The 18,448-nt window shown below is 39.4% G+C and overlaps 2 protein-coding genes and 1 non-coding gene across 3 annotated transcripts in view; all 3 read left to right on the plus strand.

The window, feature by feature from the left end:
• The window catches only part of plch2a (phospholipase C, eta 2a), a 46,447-nt gene extending 30,985 nt beyond the window's left edge, over positions 1 to 15,462 (plus strand). The window contains exons 11-23 of the mRNA XM_088330994.1: positions 385 to 537; positions 609 to 707; positions 991 to 1,088; positions 3,679 to 3,767; positions 3,929 to 4,111; positions 4,319 to 4,426; positions 4,692 to 4,816; positions 4,916 to 5,000; positions 5,408 to 5,554; positions 5,645 to 5,724; positions 7,727 to 7,804; positions 10,120 to 10,492; positions 13,018 to 15,462. Of these exons, the coding sequence (XP_088187120.1) occupies positions 385 to 537; positions 609 to 707; positions 991 to 1,088; positions 3,679 to 3,767; positions 3,929 to 4,111; positions 4,319 to 4,426; positions 4,692 to 4,816; positions 4,916 to 5,000; positions 5,408 to 5,554; positions 5,645 to 5,724; positions 7,727 to 7,804; positions 10,120 to 10,492; positions 13,018 to 14,555 (3,156 nt within the window). The 3' untranslated portion in view covers positions 14,556 to 15,462. The remainder of the gene's footprint in view (positions 1 to 384; positions 538 to 608; positions 708 to 990; positions 1,089 to 3,678; positions 3,768 to 3,928; positions 4,112 to 4,318; positions 4,427 to 4,691; positions 4,817 to 4,915; positions 5,001 to 5,407; positions 5,555 to 5,644; positions 5,725 to 7,726; positions 7,805 to 10,119; positions 10,493 to 13,017) is intronic.
• On the plus strand, positions 2,773 to 2,827 carry LOC148369073 (U7 small nuclear RNA). Its single transcript, XR_015850169.1, has one exon. It is a non-coding gene; the product is annotated as a U7 small nuclear RNA (small nuclear RNA).
• LOC148369074 (uncharacterized) lies at positions 10,499 to 11,930 on the plus strand. The gene is made up of 2 exons (XM_088330993.1): positions 10,499 to 11,638; positions 11,915 to 11,930. Exon 1 carries the CDS (start codon positions 10,576 to 10,578, stop codon positions 11,404 to 11,406), a length of 831 nt encoding a protein of 276 aa, XP_088187119.1. The 5' UTR covers positions 10,499 to 10,575; the 3' UTR covers positions 11,407 to 11,638; positions 11,915 to 11,930.
• Positions 15,463 to 18,448: the final 2,986 nt, after the last annotated feature.

The raw sequence follows: 18,448 nt of genomic DNA on the forward strand, positions 1-18,448 counted from the left end.
AAAACAGTGTGCCTTGAGATTTTTAGTGAAGAAAAAAGTGGGCCTCGGCTCTAAAATGGTTCTGGAAAACAGTCCTTGAGCGCTCAAAGGGTAGTGTGGCTCTAAACTTGATTATGTTTGAATATATATTTATAGCTCAAGTCTGCCATCATGCGGCTTGTTTGGGTGATAACTGATGTAATAAAGCTCAATTACAATTAAGGCTCTTCTTTATCGACAAGTAATTCAGGTTTCATTTATAGATCTTTAGAATCAGTAAATTATTCTGTGATAAATTATGAAATTGTTTATTTTATTTTATTTGATGTATAGTTTTAAAATGTATAAGCTTAGCTACCACATACAATGCTGAAACTGTATAATTGTATACCCACCTGTGTGCAGATGTCAGCCAACAGGAAGCAAGTAGAGAACCTGGCCAAGAAAAAGCTGGACAACCTCATGAAGGAGTCGAAGATTCGAGACAGAGAAGACCCTGACAGTTTCACCATCGCTGGACTTCCACCTGCTGGACATTCAGAGATAACTGATATGAAGGTTTCTTCTGGAAAATGTGCCCTATCAATGTAAATCTTGTGTAAAAATGTGTCACTTTCTTCTACTGACAGGCAAAAGAACCTGATGGATCAGCAGCATGTGCTGAGGCAAATACCAGTAGCAATAAGCGTACCGGCCATTCCTTCATTGGGAGTTTCTCAAAACGAAAGGTTTGCTTGTGCACTTTTCTCTAATAGTTTTTGTTCTTTGCTCGCGACGGGTATAGATAAAGATATATATTGGGACCTGTGCGGTTTTTGTCGGTGGATTTTTTGTTTAATGGTTTGTTTCAGAAGAAGTGTGAGAATACATTGAGAAGTCGGTAGCATCTGATTAAGTCCTTCAAGTCTCCTGTGTGCCTGAATGAAACTCTTTAGCATATTAGAAAAACATGTTAGATATTTATACAAAACCATCATCACAGTATATTCATAACTAAATTCCTCTTCTCAGAAAAAAGTCACCAAGCTGAAGAAGACCTCAAGTTTAGAAGACACAGATACGGACCAGGAAAGCACCAGCAGTGCATCACGAGTACCACTACATCACAAGTAAGACTCCCTCCATCCATCCATTATCTGCACTGCTTATCCTCAGTAGGGTCGCGGTTGTGCTGGAGCCCATCCTCGCTATCTTCAGGCAGAGGGCAGGGGACACCCTGAACTGGTTGCCAGCCAGTTGCAGGGCACACAGAGACGGACAATTGACTCGCTCATTAACACCTAGAGACAATTTGGACCGGCCAATTAACCTGACATGCATGTTTTTGGAATGTGGGAGGAAACCGGATTGCCTGGAAGAAACCCACACAAGCACGGGGAGAACATGCGAACTCCACACAGAAGGCTCCACTGCGCCTCATTGCAGCCCAAGAAAACTCATGAACTAATATATGCACACGCACACACACACACACACACACACACACACAATTGTATGGCACACTCTCAAAATATTATTTTGTGAGATATTTATTTCATATATTTGACACACTGGACTGAGCATGAGGTGAATGAAACTGATAATACAGTTGCAGCCAAGGTTGGCTTAAGAAAAAACATCAATAAATAATTAATTTTATACAATTCATAGAACATGAATACTGTATTATGTAACAACTAAATTAATCTGATCTGCTTATAAATCGTTCCCCTATTTAGGAGCATTTCATCATGTTATTATGCATTTCCAATTTAATTTACCCGGTCTATAAGGTACAATTTGTACCGATTGGGGTATTGGACACATAGGCTTTAAAGGTGCTGTCCACATTTTCAAATTGTGTTACTCTCTGCCGCCATCTTCTGGCTTAAAGTCGTGATCACAGCCTCAGTCGGATTATTCATGAGTTTGTGCATGTCTTAGACACGATTTTTGGGGGTTTGTGTTTGGACTGTATTTGAAACAAGGCTTTTCTTACTTTTACTATTTCCTTGCTACACTAACAAAACACTGCGCCGATAGGCATTAGGTCACTCTCCAACCTTCACTACTTCCCCTTATATAGTGTCCTGGAAGAGCTTTGGTTAAAAAAGAGATACAATCAGATAGGCGCAGTGTGAAAGAAAGGCTCTTTGAACTCGGTTGGGCATTGTTAAAACAAATTTAACTCTCAACTGTTTTAGGACACCTCAAACTGTATACACCACCCTTAATATAAGGTGAGAAAATCTTCTGTTTTAGGGAATTTTATCAGTTCATTGGTAAATAATGCATTGATTTGGTAGTTTATTGTCCTGTGCTTCCCAGAATGCATCATAGTTGTGGACACATGTGCCTTTTTTCCATTATAGATGAGAAAATTTGATTTACGGCCTTGTAAAATGACAGCAAGCTTACCTGGAATAGATGAATTAGTACTCGTTTCACTTTTATTCAAGCATCCGCTTATTGCAGTTGATAATTACCTAAACCATCGTCATTGCGACTCTTGGTGGTGTGCAGTCTGGTTACATTTTAAGGCTCATTTTTATGTAAGAGCCTCAAATGGCAAATTGAAACAGTTAAAACAAAAGTAAAATGAGAATCCTTGCTGGTAAACTAGCCGTTAAGCTCCACTATGGGTTCTACGCATGCACTAAACTAAAGTATTCAATGTAGTTCTGTTTGCACGTGTGAAACCAATCGAGCAGTTCAAGGACTGTTTTCCAATGTACTCTAACAATGTTTATTGTGTATTGGGGAATGCCATCTAAAGGTAAAATGTGAGCATTGCAACAAAAGAGGAAAACAAATGATTATCAAAACTCTTTATATTTCTCCAGCAGGTTTCTCTTAAAGAGAAACCCTCCATCTATCTATCTATCTATCTATCTATCTATCTATCTATCTATCTATCTATCTATCTATCTATCTATCTATCTATCTATCTATCTATCTATCTATCTATCTATCTATCTATCTATCTATCTATCTATCTATCTATCTATCTATCTATCTATCTATCTATCTATCTATCTATCTATCTATCTATCTATCTATCCGTCTAATATTAATACAGTACAGTACACCATTTTAAGGGGCCATTGTTTATTGTTTAGCTCTTAATAGTATTAAAAAATAGGCTTCCATTCATGATTTGAATAACACGCAAAAATACTGAATTTTCACTTAAACCTGCATTTTTAAAACATTCATAGGTCTTTTTTTTTTATTATTATTTTAACATAAAATGACTCTCACCCTAGATGGAGCTGTCATGATTGACTGCCACCTTGCTGCTAAGGGCACCCACAAAAAAAAAAAACCTTGTGAAAGGCTGGGCAAAAAAAAGAGGGGGGCAAATGGTGCGGTATGGTCACCTTGAGTCTCTCTAGTTTTTATTCTTCCTTGTGCTTTGTAGCGCTTATTTTTGGGAGGGAACAGAATAGGGGTCTCAAACTCAACTGGAGCTAGGGTCTGGGTGAAATTGGGCCACAAAAAAAGTTCTGATAAAGACATTCCATTGCTCAAATAGTTTTTTCATATTCCCTACACAAAATACCATTGAAAAAAACCTATTGAGAATCAAAATCAATCAATTTATAATAAATAGGTCTATAATCCTCTAGGATTGCACTTAAAATGACAGTGTGTTTTATTTGGTGGCTCCTAGTGGTAAACAATTGTAATTTCAATATTACACATGTCTTCATTCTCTAGAAAGAAGAAGACTATGAAATTATCCAGAGCCTTGTCTGACTTGGTCAAGTACACGTGCTCCGTGGGACTCTATGATGTCGAAGCACAAGGTCTGGACACTCTCATATTACATTGTTTCTGAAAGACCAAACATCTTCTAATTGTTTTACAAATGTATAACTTGATAGATAATTTGCTGCTAGCAACCGGACACCATTTCTCAATTGCTCATCCATATAAATATGTGTTTTTCTGTATTATCAAATGGTAGCCAACTGCAACTGGCAGGTTTCATCCCTGAGTGAAACGAAAGCCCATCAAGTAATGCAGCAAAAAGCCAGCTCCTTCAACCACTTCAACCAGCGACAGCTGTCACGCATCTACCCATCGTCCTACCGTGTGGACTCATCAAACTTCAACCCGCAGCCCTTTTGGAATGCAGGCTGCCAACTCGGTATGATCTTTCACAGGTCAATTTTCGATGGAGGTGTTGCTTGAAGCTCTGTTGCATCTGTTATCACAGTGTGTTTAAGTTGCAATTTATGAGAGAACCCCGTTGGAAACGGGTTACAACATAATTATAGGATTGGCATCATTAAATATGTCCTTTCGTTACGTATACTGATAATTACGATCAGTAATTCATTTATCCGTATCACAGTTGCACTCAACTACCAGTCAGAAGGTCGAGTCCTTCAACTGAATAGGGCCAAGTTCTACAGCAACGGCAACTGCGGGTACATCCTCAAACCCAAATGCATGTGTGAAGGTGAGAATGCATTTACATTCCTGCAGTTATTCTCCCTCATATCTAAGGTTTTCACAGACTTCACTACAGAAAAATCTATCAAAATCCCGGGGTGAGGTTAGGTACAGTCTAGTTACATACCACTATGTATGCTCATAGATGTCTGAAGTAGAAGGCTTTTAAGCAACATAGTTTGTTACAGATTCCACGGGGAACAGTTGATGAAACTAAGAAAACATTCATGTCAATTGTTGACTCAAATACTATAATACGCATGTACTTTTAGGTGCCTTTAATCCGAATTCTGATGAGCCACTGCCAGGTCAGTTGAAGAAACAACTGGTTTTGAAAATCATCAGTGGGCAACAGCTTCCTAAGCCTAAAGACTCTATGTTGGGGGACAGAGGAGAGGTAGATATATATACTTCCCTTCATACAATTCTTCATAGGAAACTTACATCCATCAAATGGCATCATCATTATGTAATATAACGTCCCTTCTTGTTTCAGATCATCGACCCATTTGTGGAAGTGGAGATTATTGGTCTTCCGGTGGACTGCGCCAAGGAGCAAACTCGAGTGGTGGACGACAACGGTTAGTTTATGGTTAAGAGGAATCATCCAGTTGAACCCTTTTTTTAAATTAATAGATCACTGAGATCTTAAATATACAATTCAAACCAAATTCATAATTTTAAATATTTATTTTCATTTTTAAGGGATCAAGCAGCCCCTGTTATGAGTACATCATCAGGATGCTTGTATGGATTCAGATGTATTATTGATGAGTAGAGTCCAAAGAGACATCCACATGCAACACCTCTGTCTGCACATAAAAACGCACACTGAATAATTGATGGCTCCGAGTCGCGTTGCACTCGTCTACATTATCCAGCCTTTACCTTCTTTGTACTTGCTCCTTTCTGTTTTTTCTTACTTTTAATTTCTCACACACCTGTTGTGAATCTAAAACCCGAAATCAAATTTGGGATCATCAATCAGGTTTCAACCCAATGTGGGAGGAAACTCTGGTGTTCACAATCCACATGCCGGAGTTGACCCTGGTGCGTTTCCTGGTGTGGGACCACGACCCCATTGGTCAAGACTTCATCGGGCAGCGGACCATTGCTTTTAATAGTATGATGCCAGGTAAAACCTTGTGTGGTAGTTCCAGCTAATGCTTATTTATAATCACATTAGCATTAAGAACATTTTGTAAATGTTTTCTTTATTGTGCAGGTTATCGCCATGTGTACTTAGAAGGTATGGAAGAGGCTTCCATCTTTGTTCATGTAGCTGTACATGACATCACTGGTAAGGTAGGTATTGTTATGTATGTCATGGATTGCTAAGTACCTCCCACTACCCACTAAATTGTTTAAAGTTACAGACTGAGTAATTTAAGTTCCCCTGCAAAAAGAGATTGAGTAATATTTGACCACTAGATATCAGAGTTTTGTAGTGCAGCAGAAAAACATGGGAGGGTAAAATGGGGGGTGCCCTAAATGAGACTCATGATATGTAGAACAAATGAAAATGTCTCAACCTACGAGTATTTTAATAAATACACGTTTCGAAAATACTTATTGTATTTTTGCTTATTAATAATCAACATTGTTTCTTTTAATGAATGAAGTATTTACCTCTAGGAGGCGTTAAATAATATACAGTGATAATACACAGTCCTTTAAAGGGACACTGAGTAATATTTGACCACTCGACTTTGCTGTATCGTGTAGTGCAACAAAAAATAAGCTCTACAAAGCCAAGGAAGAATACAAACAACATGAAATGAAAGTGACCAAACTGTACAAATGGTCTTCGAATTTCTTCGCCCCACCTTTCACAAGGATTTTTATTGTTGAGGTTACCCATAGCAGCTAGATCGTGGACAAACTTTTAAGCTTCGGCTAGGTGAGCCTCATATTATGTCGGAATTAATTCAAATTTCATGACCTAAGAGTATTTTAAAAATTGCATTTTTTTATTGACAGTTCATGCATTTTTGCTTGTTATTCAAATCAATTGTTTGTTAATATTTTTTTTGCCACCAGGAGGTGCTAAATAATACACAATGTCCCTTTAACTAACTTGACATGAAGCGAAGTGGATTTGATATAATTCATAGATCCGACAGAGAGCGCTAAGTCACACCCACCGCAGTTATGGTATCCATGTATCACAAGCGGAGCAAATATGGTGACCGAAACAACAACAGCGGGACTCTAGTTGATATTCCTGATAGCCTATCTGTATCATTTCTTCTGGATTATGCAAACGTATCCCAAAAGTCAGTGGAAAAGAGTCAATTATTATATGCAGACCGCATTGGTTACCATGGATATTAATCTTATTACTTCAAAACGCATAGAATTAAGTTATCCAGTGATTGTAAACAAATTAGACATTATTATTTTTACACAATAAACATTCAATACTGGGATCAACTGCACACGGCAATCTCTGACGTCCCATCAGACAAAGTCGATGGCCAGAAGCTCATGGTGCCAAATTCTCTCACTGACAACTCACCGACCCAACAGCAGCATAAACTTCAATTTAATTTAATTTAAAAATGATAAACTTACTGTAGAAGAAATAACTGTGTTCCGGTTCCCATCAACCCCCTGCACATGGAGTTGATTGTGAGGGCGCCCGCATGCCTTTATCCATCTCAAACATTTCTCCAGATTAGTTTTTGGATGAGGAAAAGAGACGGACCTCATTCCAAACAATCGCTAAGGATACCTCTGATCTACATTGCAGGTGCCCCAGACACGTCGTCGAACCATGTTGATACAAACCACTGTACAAGCGTGTGGATCACAAGTGCATTGATTTGTGATACAAATATGGTCGACCTAAATCAGCAGCCACGGGCTGTTGTCTGCCTCACGTTCTGATTGGCTGAGAACAAGCGCTGTCGGATTTATGAATTGGCCACCTTAAAAGCTGGTATTTTGATTAAAAATGTACTTTATAGATTACAAATGAAAAAAAGTAGATTAATTTTTGATTGTTCATGTAGGATTTGGACTGGGTCATTGGGTATTGTTGGAATTTCAAACTCTGAGAAAGAATGATGCTGTTACTATAAAATGTTTTTGTGGCTTCCCCTCTTTCAGTGCACACAGCGGTTTCCGGTCTCTTGCAAAACTGTTTTTCATATTGTCCTTGTTTTGAACTTTGGCAGAACTTGTTGTTGTGCTTTCTATCTTACTTCCTACCACAGTGCTTTTTATTTCTTTGTTTCCTTTTATGTCACCATCTGATTCTCTTTATCTCTCCCCCCGTTCTGTCTCTGTCTGTCTGCGATCTCAGTGGAACCCTCTTTTAGCTAACGGTTCATTTCGAAGCAGGCCATTTTTAGGAACATTGAAGATGCCACTCAAAGCTCAGGTGTAGTGACACCCAGTCGGCACCTTGCATGAGCCTGATTGACGCATCCCTCGTGTCCGCTTAAGCAACTCATGCCCGGCATGAGTTATTGAAGGCTTGGCCTATCCTGCACTTTATTCATCAAGTGTATCTTATGTATATAGTTGAAAAATCTCAGGAAATCCCAGCATCCAAAAATGTATGTATCGCAATAGATTAATTCCTTTCTTTTTTAATGTTTTAATTATATCAATACAAATTTTGGAACCTTAGTATTTTTCTCGAAAGCAGGAGTGTATTTTTACCGAGGGCAACATCTGTGTAATGGCTGTCCTTAAAGTGCCAAATGTAACTTATAAATGTAAAAAAAATATGATTGGTACTGTTATTTAATATATACAACAATATGATCAAATCTTCTCAGTCATTCTTCGGATTCCACTCTTTGGTATTGATATGGAAATACTGACAAGCTGGCGCTAAACCGTCACTTTGCAGGTATCCTTGTTGATATGCATTGTGGGAAAGGTTGTTTATGGTCAAAGCACCCTTTCGACCCATTTATCTTTAGATGCTCAGACATTTTAAGCTCTTACTGGCCACAAAAAATGATGTGGCGTGCCACATTTGGCCCACAGGCCTTGAGTTTGACACAGGTGCTCCCAAAGATTTGTCAAATGTATGGACTTGAGTCCTATTTTTACCTCTCTGTCTGATTATTTTAAATTTGTATTAGAGACCTGCAAAAAAACTAAATTTCATAGTCTTTTCACATTTTTAAAAAAGTTTAAGAAGAATTACTTCTGTGCAAAAAAACTGAATGACTACAAGATACAACCATGTTTTCATGGCCATTCCTCTTTATTAAATGTATATAATGGGAAAATAAGACAGTGTGTTTGACATAGAAATGGAGCTGTCTCATAACAGAATTGTTGTTTTTTTGGGTTGATTTGTACTGGGTTTTTTTTCGTTTTTCAAATAAGGACGGGCGAGTATCCTAGGTTAAATTGCGGCTAGTAACGAGCGCAAATCCTGCAAGACGATACCAGTATCCGCTGCAGTATCCGCTGCCCTCTACATTTAGGACCTAATCCGAGTCCTAAAGTTCTTGTTCGCCTGTTGCGTATTGAAAAAAAAATGCAGAAACAGTATATTATATAGAAGACATATGATCTCCTGTAAAAGTACATTAGTCATAGGCAAAATTATGAAAAAAAAGTTTTATTTTTTTTTTTAAGTTTCAATTTGTTTTTGGATTCAGATCACTGCGGCCACATATACCTCAGTCATATTTCTTGGATCAAAATGTGTTTTTTTCCCCTGTTGTTGTTGTCGTCAGTGTGAGTTTCACCTAAATGTCAACACGTTGACTGCTCTAATGTACTTCTCACATTTTAAAGTGAATCTGTGTCCGTGTTTGCTTTGGAATGATTTAGTTTGATATTGTACACAGTCACAGTCGTTTCATTTTTTTGAATGTCATTGAGTGTCATGTTGATGTTATTTTATTTAGCATTTGTTCATTGGTTTGTTTATTTGTTTGTTTGTTGTTGTTTTTTATTCAATTTCACATGTTCAGGGCAGAGGAAACATTATATCTTTAAGGGTATTGTGCATGACAGTGTTAATGTGGAAAAGTTTTCCCTATTATTAAAATTGAACAATGGAAAAGGGTGTTTGATTCACGTAAGAATATGTTTTGCTTAGTGCCTGCACAAAATAAAATTCCTTAGAGCCAAATAAATGTATTGAAGTAGATATGCATTTACTTAATATGTTTATCAGGATCCAGATTTTATTTTGTTCCACTACTTGATGATTTATAATTGAGTAATTTTAATGCATCCTTGCAGCTCGTGTTTTCTTTTAGTGTAATAGTCATGGTAAAATTTGCGTTTGATACAATAAACAGATATTTTTTGTTATTCATTCATTAACTAGATATCAAATGAGGCTCAAATCAGAATTATATCAATCAACAGTTGTACTTATATACAATGCATAATTGTGTCTACAGTATTTTTGACTATTTCTTTTTATTTGTTCTGAATACAGTATATTATTCAGAAATCAAATCACAAATTTTAATTTCACCGCAAGTCATACTAAAGTTCTTTGAGATAACTAATGAACCCGTTTTTGTAAAAAAAAGTGTTTGGAAATATCATGTTTTATTTATTCAATAAATATGCATGTTCACTTCACCAATACATGTTGCATTTGCATTTAAAGATCATTTTTGATTTATTTTTTTCTGTATCTTTGGAGGTGTCGTTTTGGAGTTGTTAATGCAGCACAAGTTTGACTTGCAATTTTTGTTGTGCTTTCATTAGGCCAAAGCAGCCAGCGGCATAAAAGGCCTGTTTCACAGAAACCCAAAGCAGGCCTCCCTCGACAGCCATGCTGCTGCACTGCAGAGCCGTAAGCAGCCTTTCGGTGCCCACCTCCTGCGGCGCACAGCCAGCGCGCCAACCAAAGGCCAGCCCAAGGTCAAGAAAGGCCTGGACCAGATCAGCATCAACACCAAAGACTGCAAGTCAGTGGGCACATGCCCGGACCGAGAGTCTGAGGACAAGGCCTCCGCTTCTTCCTCCCACCAGCCAACACCACCCCAACTCCGCAATGGCGATTCACGGGCATCCAGTCAAACCAAGGCCCAATGGGAACACCCTGACAGCAATGGGACTTTTCACGCTGAGGGTAAAGGTAAGAGCCCCCGTTTCTCTCCCCGCCGTCCTCTGAGCGAGCCGTTGAAACGGGCCAGCCGACTGCGCTTTCACGATCCGGATATGAGGCCAGGGGTGTTTGCACGGGTTTCGCTTAACAACTCGGGTGGGTTGGGAATGTCCTCAAATTGTATCACGTGTGTGATTGGAGAAAGAGAAAGTCCAGACACAGACGGAAAGGGCTGCAACAAAGAGAGAAATGGGCATGTTGAAGAAAAGCAAGTCTCAAAGTCCAAATTGTCGGACAACCGAGACAGAAATATCAGTTCAAATGAGAAAACTCCTCAGACGCAAAGGGCAGTTTGTCGTAAGCTGGGAGCTTCCTCCAAAAACTCTCAGTCACTCCCTCACTCTAAGGAGGCCCAGTTTGTCCTCCCGTCGCAGGCTTTCCTTCGACCCAAACCTTTCCCCAGATCCAAAGCCAGGCAAACGCTGGCAGCACAGCACAACCAACCTCTGCCCGATGCGTCGCAGAGGAACGCTCTATCTTGCAACGTTCCCCGCCGGCGCTTCCCCAATACAATTGCGCCAGTGCACAGCCTCACCCCAGACTGCAGGACCAACTTGCGTTGGCATCAGGCGACCGTACCCAAGTATGGTACCGTCTGTGGTCCCGCCTTCATCCCGTTTGCAAACTGTGATGGCGATGAAAGGCTCTCATTTGGTGATGACAGCAGCAGCTGCGACAGCTTTGGCAGCCTGAGCAGCTTCGACTCACTCCAGGTGCTGCCTCGCAGTTCTGTCCTGGACAGTCGCAAGCGGGCGGTGGGCACGCTTCAGCGTGAGATGAACGCCTTGTTTGCACAGAAAATGGAGGAATTGCGTCATAAATCGCCCCTCTTCGTTGCCGGTAAGCTGTTGATGGGTCATATGTCGCCCCAAGAGCATTTTTAGATTGTTCTAGTAGAGCCTATATCTTTTCAGTACTGCCAACATCTTGTTTGCTCCCCTAGAATGCACAAACGCTAGTTCCCTTAGTGCAAACCATCCCATTTCAACCCTTCCTATTGCTGGTCAAAATAAACTGTCTAAATCCTCTCGTCGCAAATATTTGATTCAGATTGTCTTTGTCTTTGCCCAAAATGCTCAATCTGATCCTGGCCATGTCTTACAGATAACATAAATGGTAAGTTTTGAATGTAGGAGGGGATGGGGTCATCTCAGTGCAATTGTCTAATGTATGTACAGCTATTTGCCGTTGGGTGTTTTATAGAGATTGTTAAAAGAAAGTTTCATGTGCAACTATTTCATATGTGTAGAAGTTATATCCATATTAAGGAGACTTTTTCTTTGATGCTTTTCTATGGAAGCACTTCTCTAGCCCCCTATCTCCTTCTCTTTCCAATTTTGGCTGAACTCCTTTTTCCTGTTTTTCCCCTTTGCACGCTCTCTCTGTTCCTAGTGCAGAATTGAGGGAATGACCAGAGCCAGGTAAACCTGCTTAATGCACACAAACTCAAATATAAACTGATGGACACACTGATAAATTCACCCATATTGCTCTCCATCTTACCCAGTTCTTTCCGCCTGTCCACCATTTGTCACCATTTGGTTACAGTGCATGTTTTTTGAAAGGTCATTTTGAAATAAGTAATGTAAAAACGTATGTTTAACCAATTTTTACCAATGTGACACAACACAAATACACCATAAACATAAGACCTAGCCGCACCACAAAGACAATCATAAGAATCATTATTTTATTTTACTGCATTTTATTCCACTTTATTCAAGCAGCATGACTTTATTTTTTTATAGTTTAGCATTTTGTATGACAATTACTCCGGAGTGAATCATGCATATCCATGTCATGCTTAGCTGCGCTTTGAATCCACCAAAATAAGTGTTTTCTTTAATGTTCAAGACCCGGACCGTTTCTACACCGAAAGCTAGCATCGTCTTCACTAAAAACAACTGCTACATTCTTGTACACCACACATCTGTTTTCTTTGGCGCCGAAAGCCGGTTCTTGTACTCCAAGAATGATCGTCTTCTGCACTTGACAGAAGCTTTGTCTTTTCCAATCAACTAGCTGTAAGACAATAAAGGTTTTTTAAACATAACAATACTTCTATAATCCAGTGTGATTTATGCATGCTCTTTTTATAATCATGCACTTTTCGTCTATCGTGATTTATACAGTTGGAAACAACCTCTGTTCACTCTGGCTTTGTATGCTAGAAAAATCTGACCTTAAGTGTAAAAAACTGCAGAGGGCTGCCAGTGATTAAACAGGAGAAAGAATGTTTGTGTTGCTCCAAACATTATAAAACACTATGCAGACCTAAAAGATGAGTGATTGAATGTGAATGTTATTTATGTTCCAGTGTTATTTTACTTACATATGTGGGTTTTGGTCACCCCAAAGAATTGTCAATGTGTCAATCCAATTCAAATGTGTTTCGCTGTTTGGCATATTTTGCCTATTTAGTATCTGTAGAGGTCAGACACTTGATCATTTTATTGCATCCACGAGCAAAATGTAATGTTATCCTTCTTCCACAGACTGTTCCACAATGCAGAGTTCACCCGCTTCACTTCCATTTTTGGCTCGACATTCCAGGGATGCAACAATGACACATTCCATCTGCTCTGGGACCATTCCCGAGGACAACTTTTCCTTACGGCATTACTTAGTCCAGCAGCAGTTACTGACCACTCCAAACGATGCTGAATCAAATTTAACAGTGAATTCAAATCAATTAGCTAGTAGCCCTAAACCGGTGCTTTCGAAAAGCAAAAACCTCACTCGGACAAAGTCTCTTCCAGCAGCGTATGATGAACAAGAGCTTTTGATCGAGGTCCCCCAAGTTTCCCAAACTGCCAAAAGTACTGAAATACAGGTTGAGAAAACACAACACCACAGGAAAAACTTTGCTGTTCATATTCAGACAACAAACAATGCAACAGAGTTGAAGTCTCAGCCCAGATTAGCCCCTGCATCAATGCAGACTGAAACAACAGCAAGTGACTCTGAAACTTCTCAGACTGGCATCGCCGCTAGCCACTCACCCTTGAGGAGAACAAAAAGCGAAAGCCACGTCCGAGAAAGGGTACAGTCTGTCGTCGCTGAAGTAAGCACAGACGCTACGTCCGACGACCGCCTTTGGAGCAAGCTCGATCCGAGAAGCCACCGAGACAGTGTGTCCTCTGCCTCCAGTGTCTCTTCTAGCGATACAGTCATTGATTCGTCCTTCACCCCCCCAGCCAGGAACGGTCTTACCAAATCGATCATCCCTTGGGAGCCCTCGTGTGCCGGCTGCCACCATTCAACACTCAAATCTTTTGACAACAGAAGCAAATCCAACCCCCATCTTCCTCAGAGTTCACACCAACACCCAGGATCTCCCGTCCAGCAAACTTCCAGGTTAACCCAAAGACGGCATACTTGGAGCCGGCTCTTCATGGAAGGGCTCAAGCAGTCATCAGCCAGGTCTCCATCGAAGACTCCTACCACAACAGCCTCGTCTTTGTCCAAAAGCCTTGGGGACCTCACGTCGGATGATATTTCTTGTACCTTCGACAGCAAATACCGTAGCATTAGTCGAAGCTTTATTGTCAGACCTACTCAAGACCATCTAAGGAAGGGCTCCCCAGCCAAAGCCCGACCCAACAGTGACCTGACAGAGCAGCTGCGCAAGCTGACAGACGTGGAGCCCCTCAACGCCAGTGATTTTGTCCCTGTAACCAGACCGAGTGAATATCAAGATGAATCTTTTGAAGAACTGCAACCGATCCGGAGGTCGTCTTCCAGAAGCCAAAGCAGGGTGCGCTACATTGCTAACCGAGCCAAGAAGGCGCAGGAGAGGCAAAGGCTCCAGCGCCTTAGTCAAGGCAATGGAATCTTCGGACGTTCCGATGACATCGCCGGGAGGCCGACTTGGCCCATCGAGGAGAGGGGGAACCCTGAAGGGGCATGTTGCATAGCAAGGAGCCCCTGCATCAGTCCTGACATGCTCAGTCTGGCCACTTCTCCAAAACAGTTCCACACTTCCCCGCAGCCAGAAAATATTGACGTCCTTTTCAAACTTCAGCTCACCTAACTAGAGACCTTGAACAAAACAGATAATAGACTCCAACCAATCAACTTTTTTAAGGCTCTAAAGACTTTCTTTTATTTATTCAATCCACTGAAGGGGTAGCTTTTCTCATCGGTACATCGGACAAATTGAAAGATTTCCTCAAAACTTGTCTTGTAAATGTGCACCAAATGAAAAAAATATCTAGTGAACATTAGCATTTTTGATACACTTAAAGATGATGACTTTGATTTGAAAACTATGTCTATTTATTTTGTGAAGAAAACATACAGTAGCAATATTTGAGATAGGGTCTTATCTTCCAACCAAGAAATGTACCTTCCATCAGAACTTTTGGGATGTCATTTTTAAATTGAATTATCAATATTTGTAACCCATCCAGCAAGCAATATTGTTAGAGTTACTGCAGCACTATCATAGAGAACATGAGTTAAGGTTTTATGCTAAACCGTGAGATCATGTTTTAACTATTTAAAACATCTCTTTGCAATGCAAGATCAAAATTTTCATAGTTAACTTTAGTTTGTGTTGTGCTTCATTGTAATGCAACCAAATGCTGCTAATGTTACGGTTTGTAGCATGTCACAGCACCAAGAGAGTGAGCATACTATTTCATTTTAGCCATTTTACCAGACTGCATGTCTTATATGCAGTGTATTATTGATTCAATGCTTTATTTTAGTATGATTCATTATGATTGTTATTTTTTTCTAGGATATTGTGTATATATGTCAGCGAAAAGTCTTAATTCTTGAATTTTTTTGTAGGACTGTTTGTTGGTGTTACCAATGTAATTTTTTTCAGCATTGTCTATGCTACCAAAACAAAGCATGTTTATTTGTTGGCCTGCTGTAATCTTTGTACTGGCATGCAAGTTATTTGTGGAAATAAATGAGATATTTACTTCAAACATGTGTAATTAAAGAGAAAAGATTTAACTACCGGTAATTAAAAAAGAAATTCCCATAGTGACTAGGTCCAAAATAAAGTTAGAACTTACTTAGTGGATTTTGGAAATCATTCGGCCTACAAGTTGAAGGTGCGAAGAATCAAATTGGTAAATTACTTCTTTATATTGATATTGACTCAACTGATCTGTTGAGTTTTCAACACAATTCATAGTAATACTCAGGGTTCTCAATACTGCCTTGGCAAAAGAGAAATACCACCATCAGACCTGGGCATATACATCAATAGTAAGAATACTAGTATTTTTATTACGGTACATCAAATTTGTATTAAACATATGTTGAATCAATGTAAAGAGAGGTGTATTTTTCTAGATCATTCACAATGAATTTCAGATTTCGGAGGAAATTGTAATGTTGGAAGTACAACATACAATATGCCATTAATATTATGTTTTATAACTGTTAATTTCTTGCGTGATATGAATAATGTACACTTATATAATAGTTCATGTATTTTTGCTTATTTTTTACATAAATATTGTTTTTTAATGTATATTTTTTACAACTATGAGACGCTAAATAATACAAACTGTCCTTTTCATATGCATAACATCAAATGTGGGGTGCGTAGTTTGAGGTTTCCTTAAATAGATGAAAGTAAAATATTTTCTCTATTAAGTATGTGTTAACAATGCCCGACTGAGTTCAAAGAGCCCTTATGCGTTATTTTCCACTGCGCCTATCTGCTTTTCTCTTACTCTTGACTGAGCTGCTCTGGGCGGGACGGATTAAGTTTGGGGATGGGGTTAAGGGAGTGCCAGAGTTATTCTCGTCACCAAAGGTTTTTTCTAATTTATTTCTATTAGTCAGTGTACCATTAGAATGGTGAAAGTAAGAAAAGGCCTGCTTTGAGGAGAGTCCAAACGTTAATTCTAACTCCCAGAAAGATAAAAAGAGAAGAGTTTATTTGAGAATGTCTAAGAAAAAACGTCTTTGCGCATCACGGATGAGCTGATTGCGGCTGCAATGATGACACAAGCAAGGAGATGTTGGAAGAGAATAACAAATTTCCAAATTCCGTACAGCTCCTTAAATAAAGTTGACTGGGAAAACAACTTCTCAGACATGCTTGCTTTTTATGCCTCAGGACGGTGCCAATGAGAGATACTCTTACTGATGTTCACTCATCGCTTACAACGGTAATCCCCCTGGTGGCCTTCAAAAAAATAATAATAACAAATAAAGAGGTGAATAGCTATGCTGCTAGGCATCTTCAACTTTCAGTGTGCAGGAATTTTTGTTATGTAGGCTGGAATGAAAAAAAAAATGTGATCTTCGACTTCACTAAGTGCGCTTTCTGAGGAGAGTGAATTATCACTCGTGCTGGAATTTTTCTTCAATTGTAGGATGAAAATGGTGAAAGTAAGAACAGAACTGTTTCAAATGCAGTCCAGATGCCAACCCAAACCCTCAAAAAGATGAAAAAAGAAGAGAGCGCGTCTAAGAGAGACACGTTTGTGCATGCTCCATACAAGCAGCTTGACAGAGGCTGCAATAAATATTTCAACCAGAAAATGGCATCAGAAAGTAGACCATTTTGAAGTTACGCACACCACCTCAATCCCCCTAACAATTCTGTAAAATTTGCCCAAAATCCTAATCCAAGACGTACCCAAAGTAAAGTGAATGCTGTTCTTGAACCGTTCTGAGCAAGTGGTTGGTTTTGGTCTCATTTGAAAGGTAAGACTCTGAGGTTTTGTTCTAAACTAAAATAATCAATTGCTACTAACATTGAGTAATCTAAGTTGGAACACAGAGAAGTAGACCGTTTTTATTCTCGCCTGCATTTTATTTTTGCAATTAAAAGCCTGCAGAAGAGTGTAGCATGGGCATTTTAGCTGAAAAACAGGTGAGACAATATCTTGAAGCCTCACCTGGTCTCAGGTCAAATTTGATCCCAATCTGTAAAACGAAAGATTCTATTATAAACATTTTTCTAAAGATATGTCCAAAACTGCCCATTTGGAGATGACCAGTTTACTCTGCAACCGTGTGTTCCAACTTTGGCCAATTTGTAGATATTGTGAAAGAGTTATAAATATTTTACTTTTATTTCCAGAAGTCAATCACTGTTTGTGCACACCAGCGCACGTGATTTTTGTGTGTAAAAATTGATCTCGATTTGCATTATGCAGATTTATTTTTGAAGCCGAAGAAGGTCATGTCGCTTTGTTCAATACACACCCTTATGGGCTAATGCTGGCTGTGGACCCTGAAAAACGGCGTGTAATTGGTCTAGAGTGGTGTCAATCAAAAGGTCAGAAGCTAACGGATATACCGGAAGTCATCTGACGAGTCTGTTCATTTTTAAAGCGGAATTATGGGCAGACTTGATGGAATACAAAATATGTCTTTAAACGATGCAGGTATGCCTTCAGGCATTGTTTTTTTAGTTTGTCGGCATTCGTGTGTTTGCGAGTAAATATTTCTGCAATTGGATTCAAAAAAAGTTGAAGTCTTTTTTGTGCTGCGCTCATTTGCTCTCCATGTGCAACTCATATTTATCTTGTGCTTCTCTCAACATTATCTCGCGGAACACATATAAGAACGTGGCGGGCTACTTGTGGCCCACGGGCCAAGAGTTTAAGACAGGCAATCTAAATAATAACTGTCAACCCCCTATAATGGCTTTTAATCAATCAAAAGTAAATCTATTGGCTGAACACTCAGTTGGATATCTTTTGCACTGCTGAATAGACTCTGCAGTATGTTAGCAGATTCAGTTCTTTTAGAAGCCTTTCTTTCTAAAGTTTCCTTTGAACACAATCAAAGTTTTAGTGCAAAAACAATTTAAAGCAAGCTTGAAACTACGCATTTTACATCCCGAAAAAGTTCCTAGCCACTTGATCCTTTCTCACGACACCGATTCTTCAAAGGTGTCGTCCATTATCACTTTGTTCTTTCGGAAGCTGACGGCCTCCTCTG

Source organism: Urocampus carinirostris, chromosome 3 (assembly GCF_059441175.1).
Source record: "Urocampus carinirostris isolate Australia breed hairy pipefish chromosome 3, RoL_Ucar_1.0, whole genome shotgun sequence".
Taxonomy (NCBI): Eukaryota; Metazoa; Chordata; class Actinopteri; order Syngnathiformes; family Syngnathidae; genus Urocampus; species Urocampus carinirostris.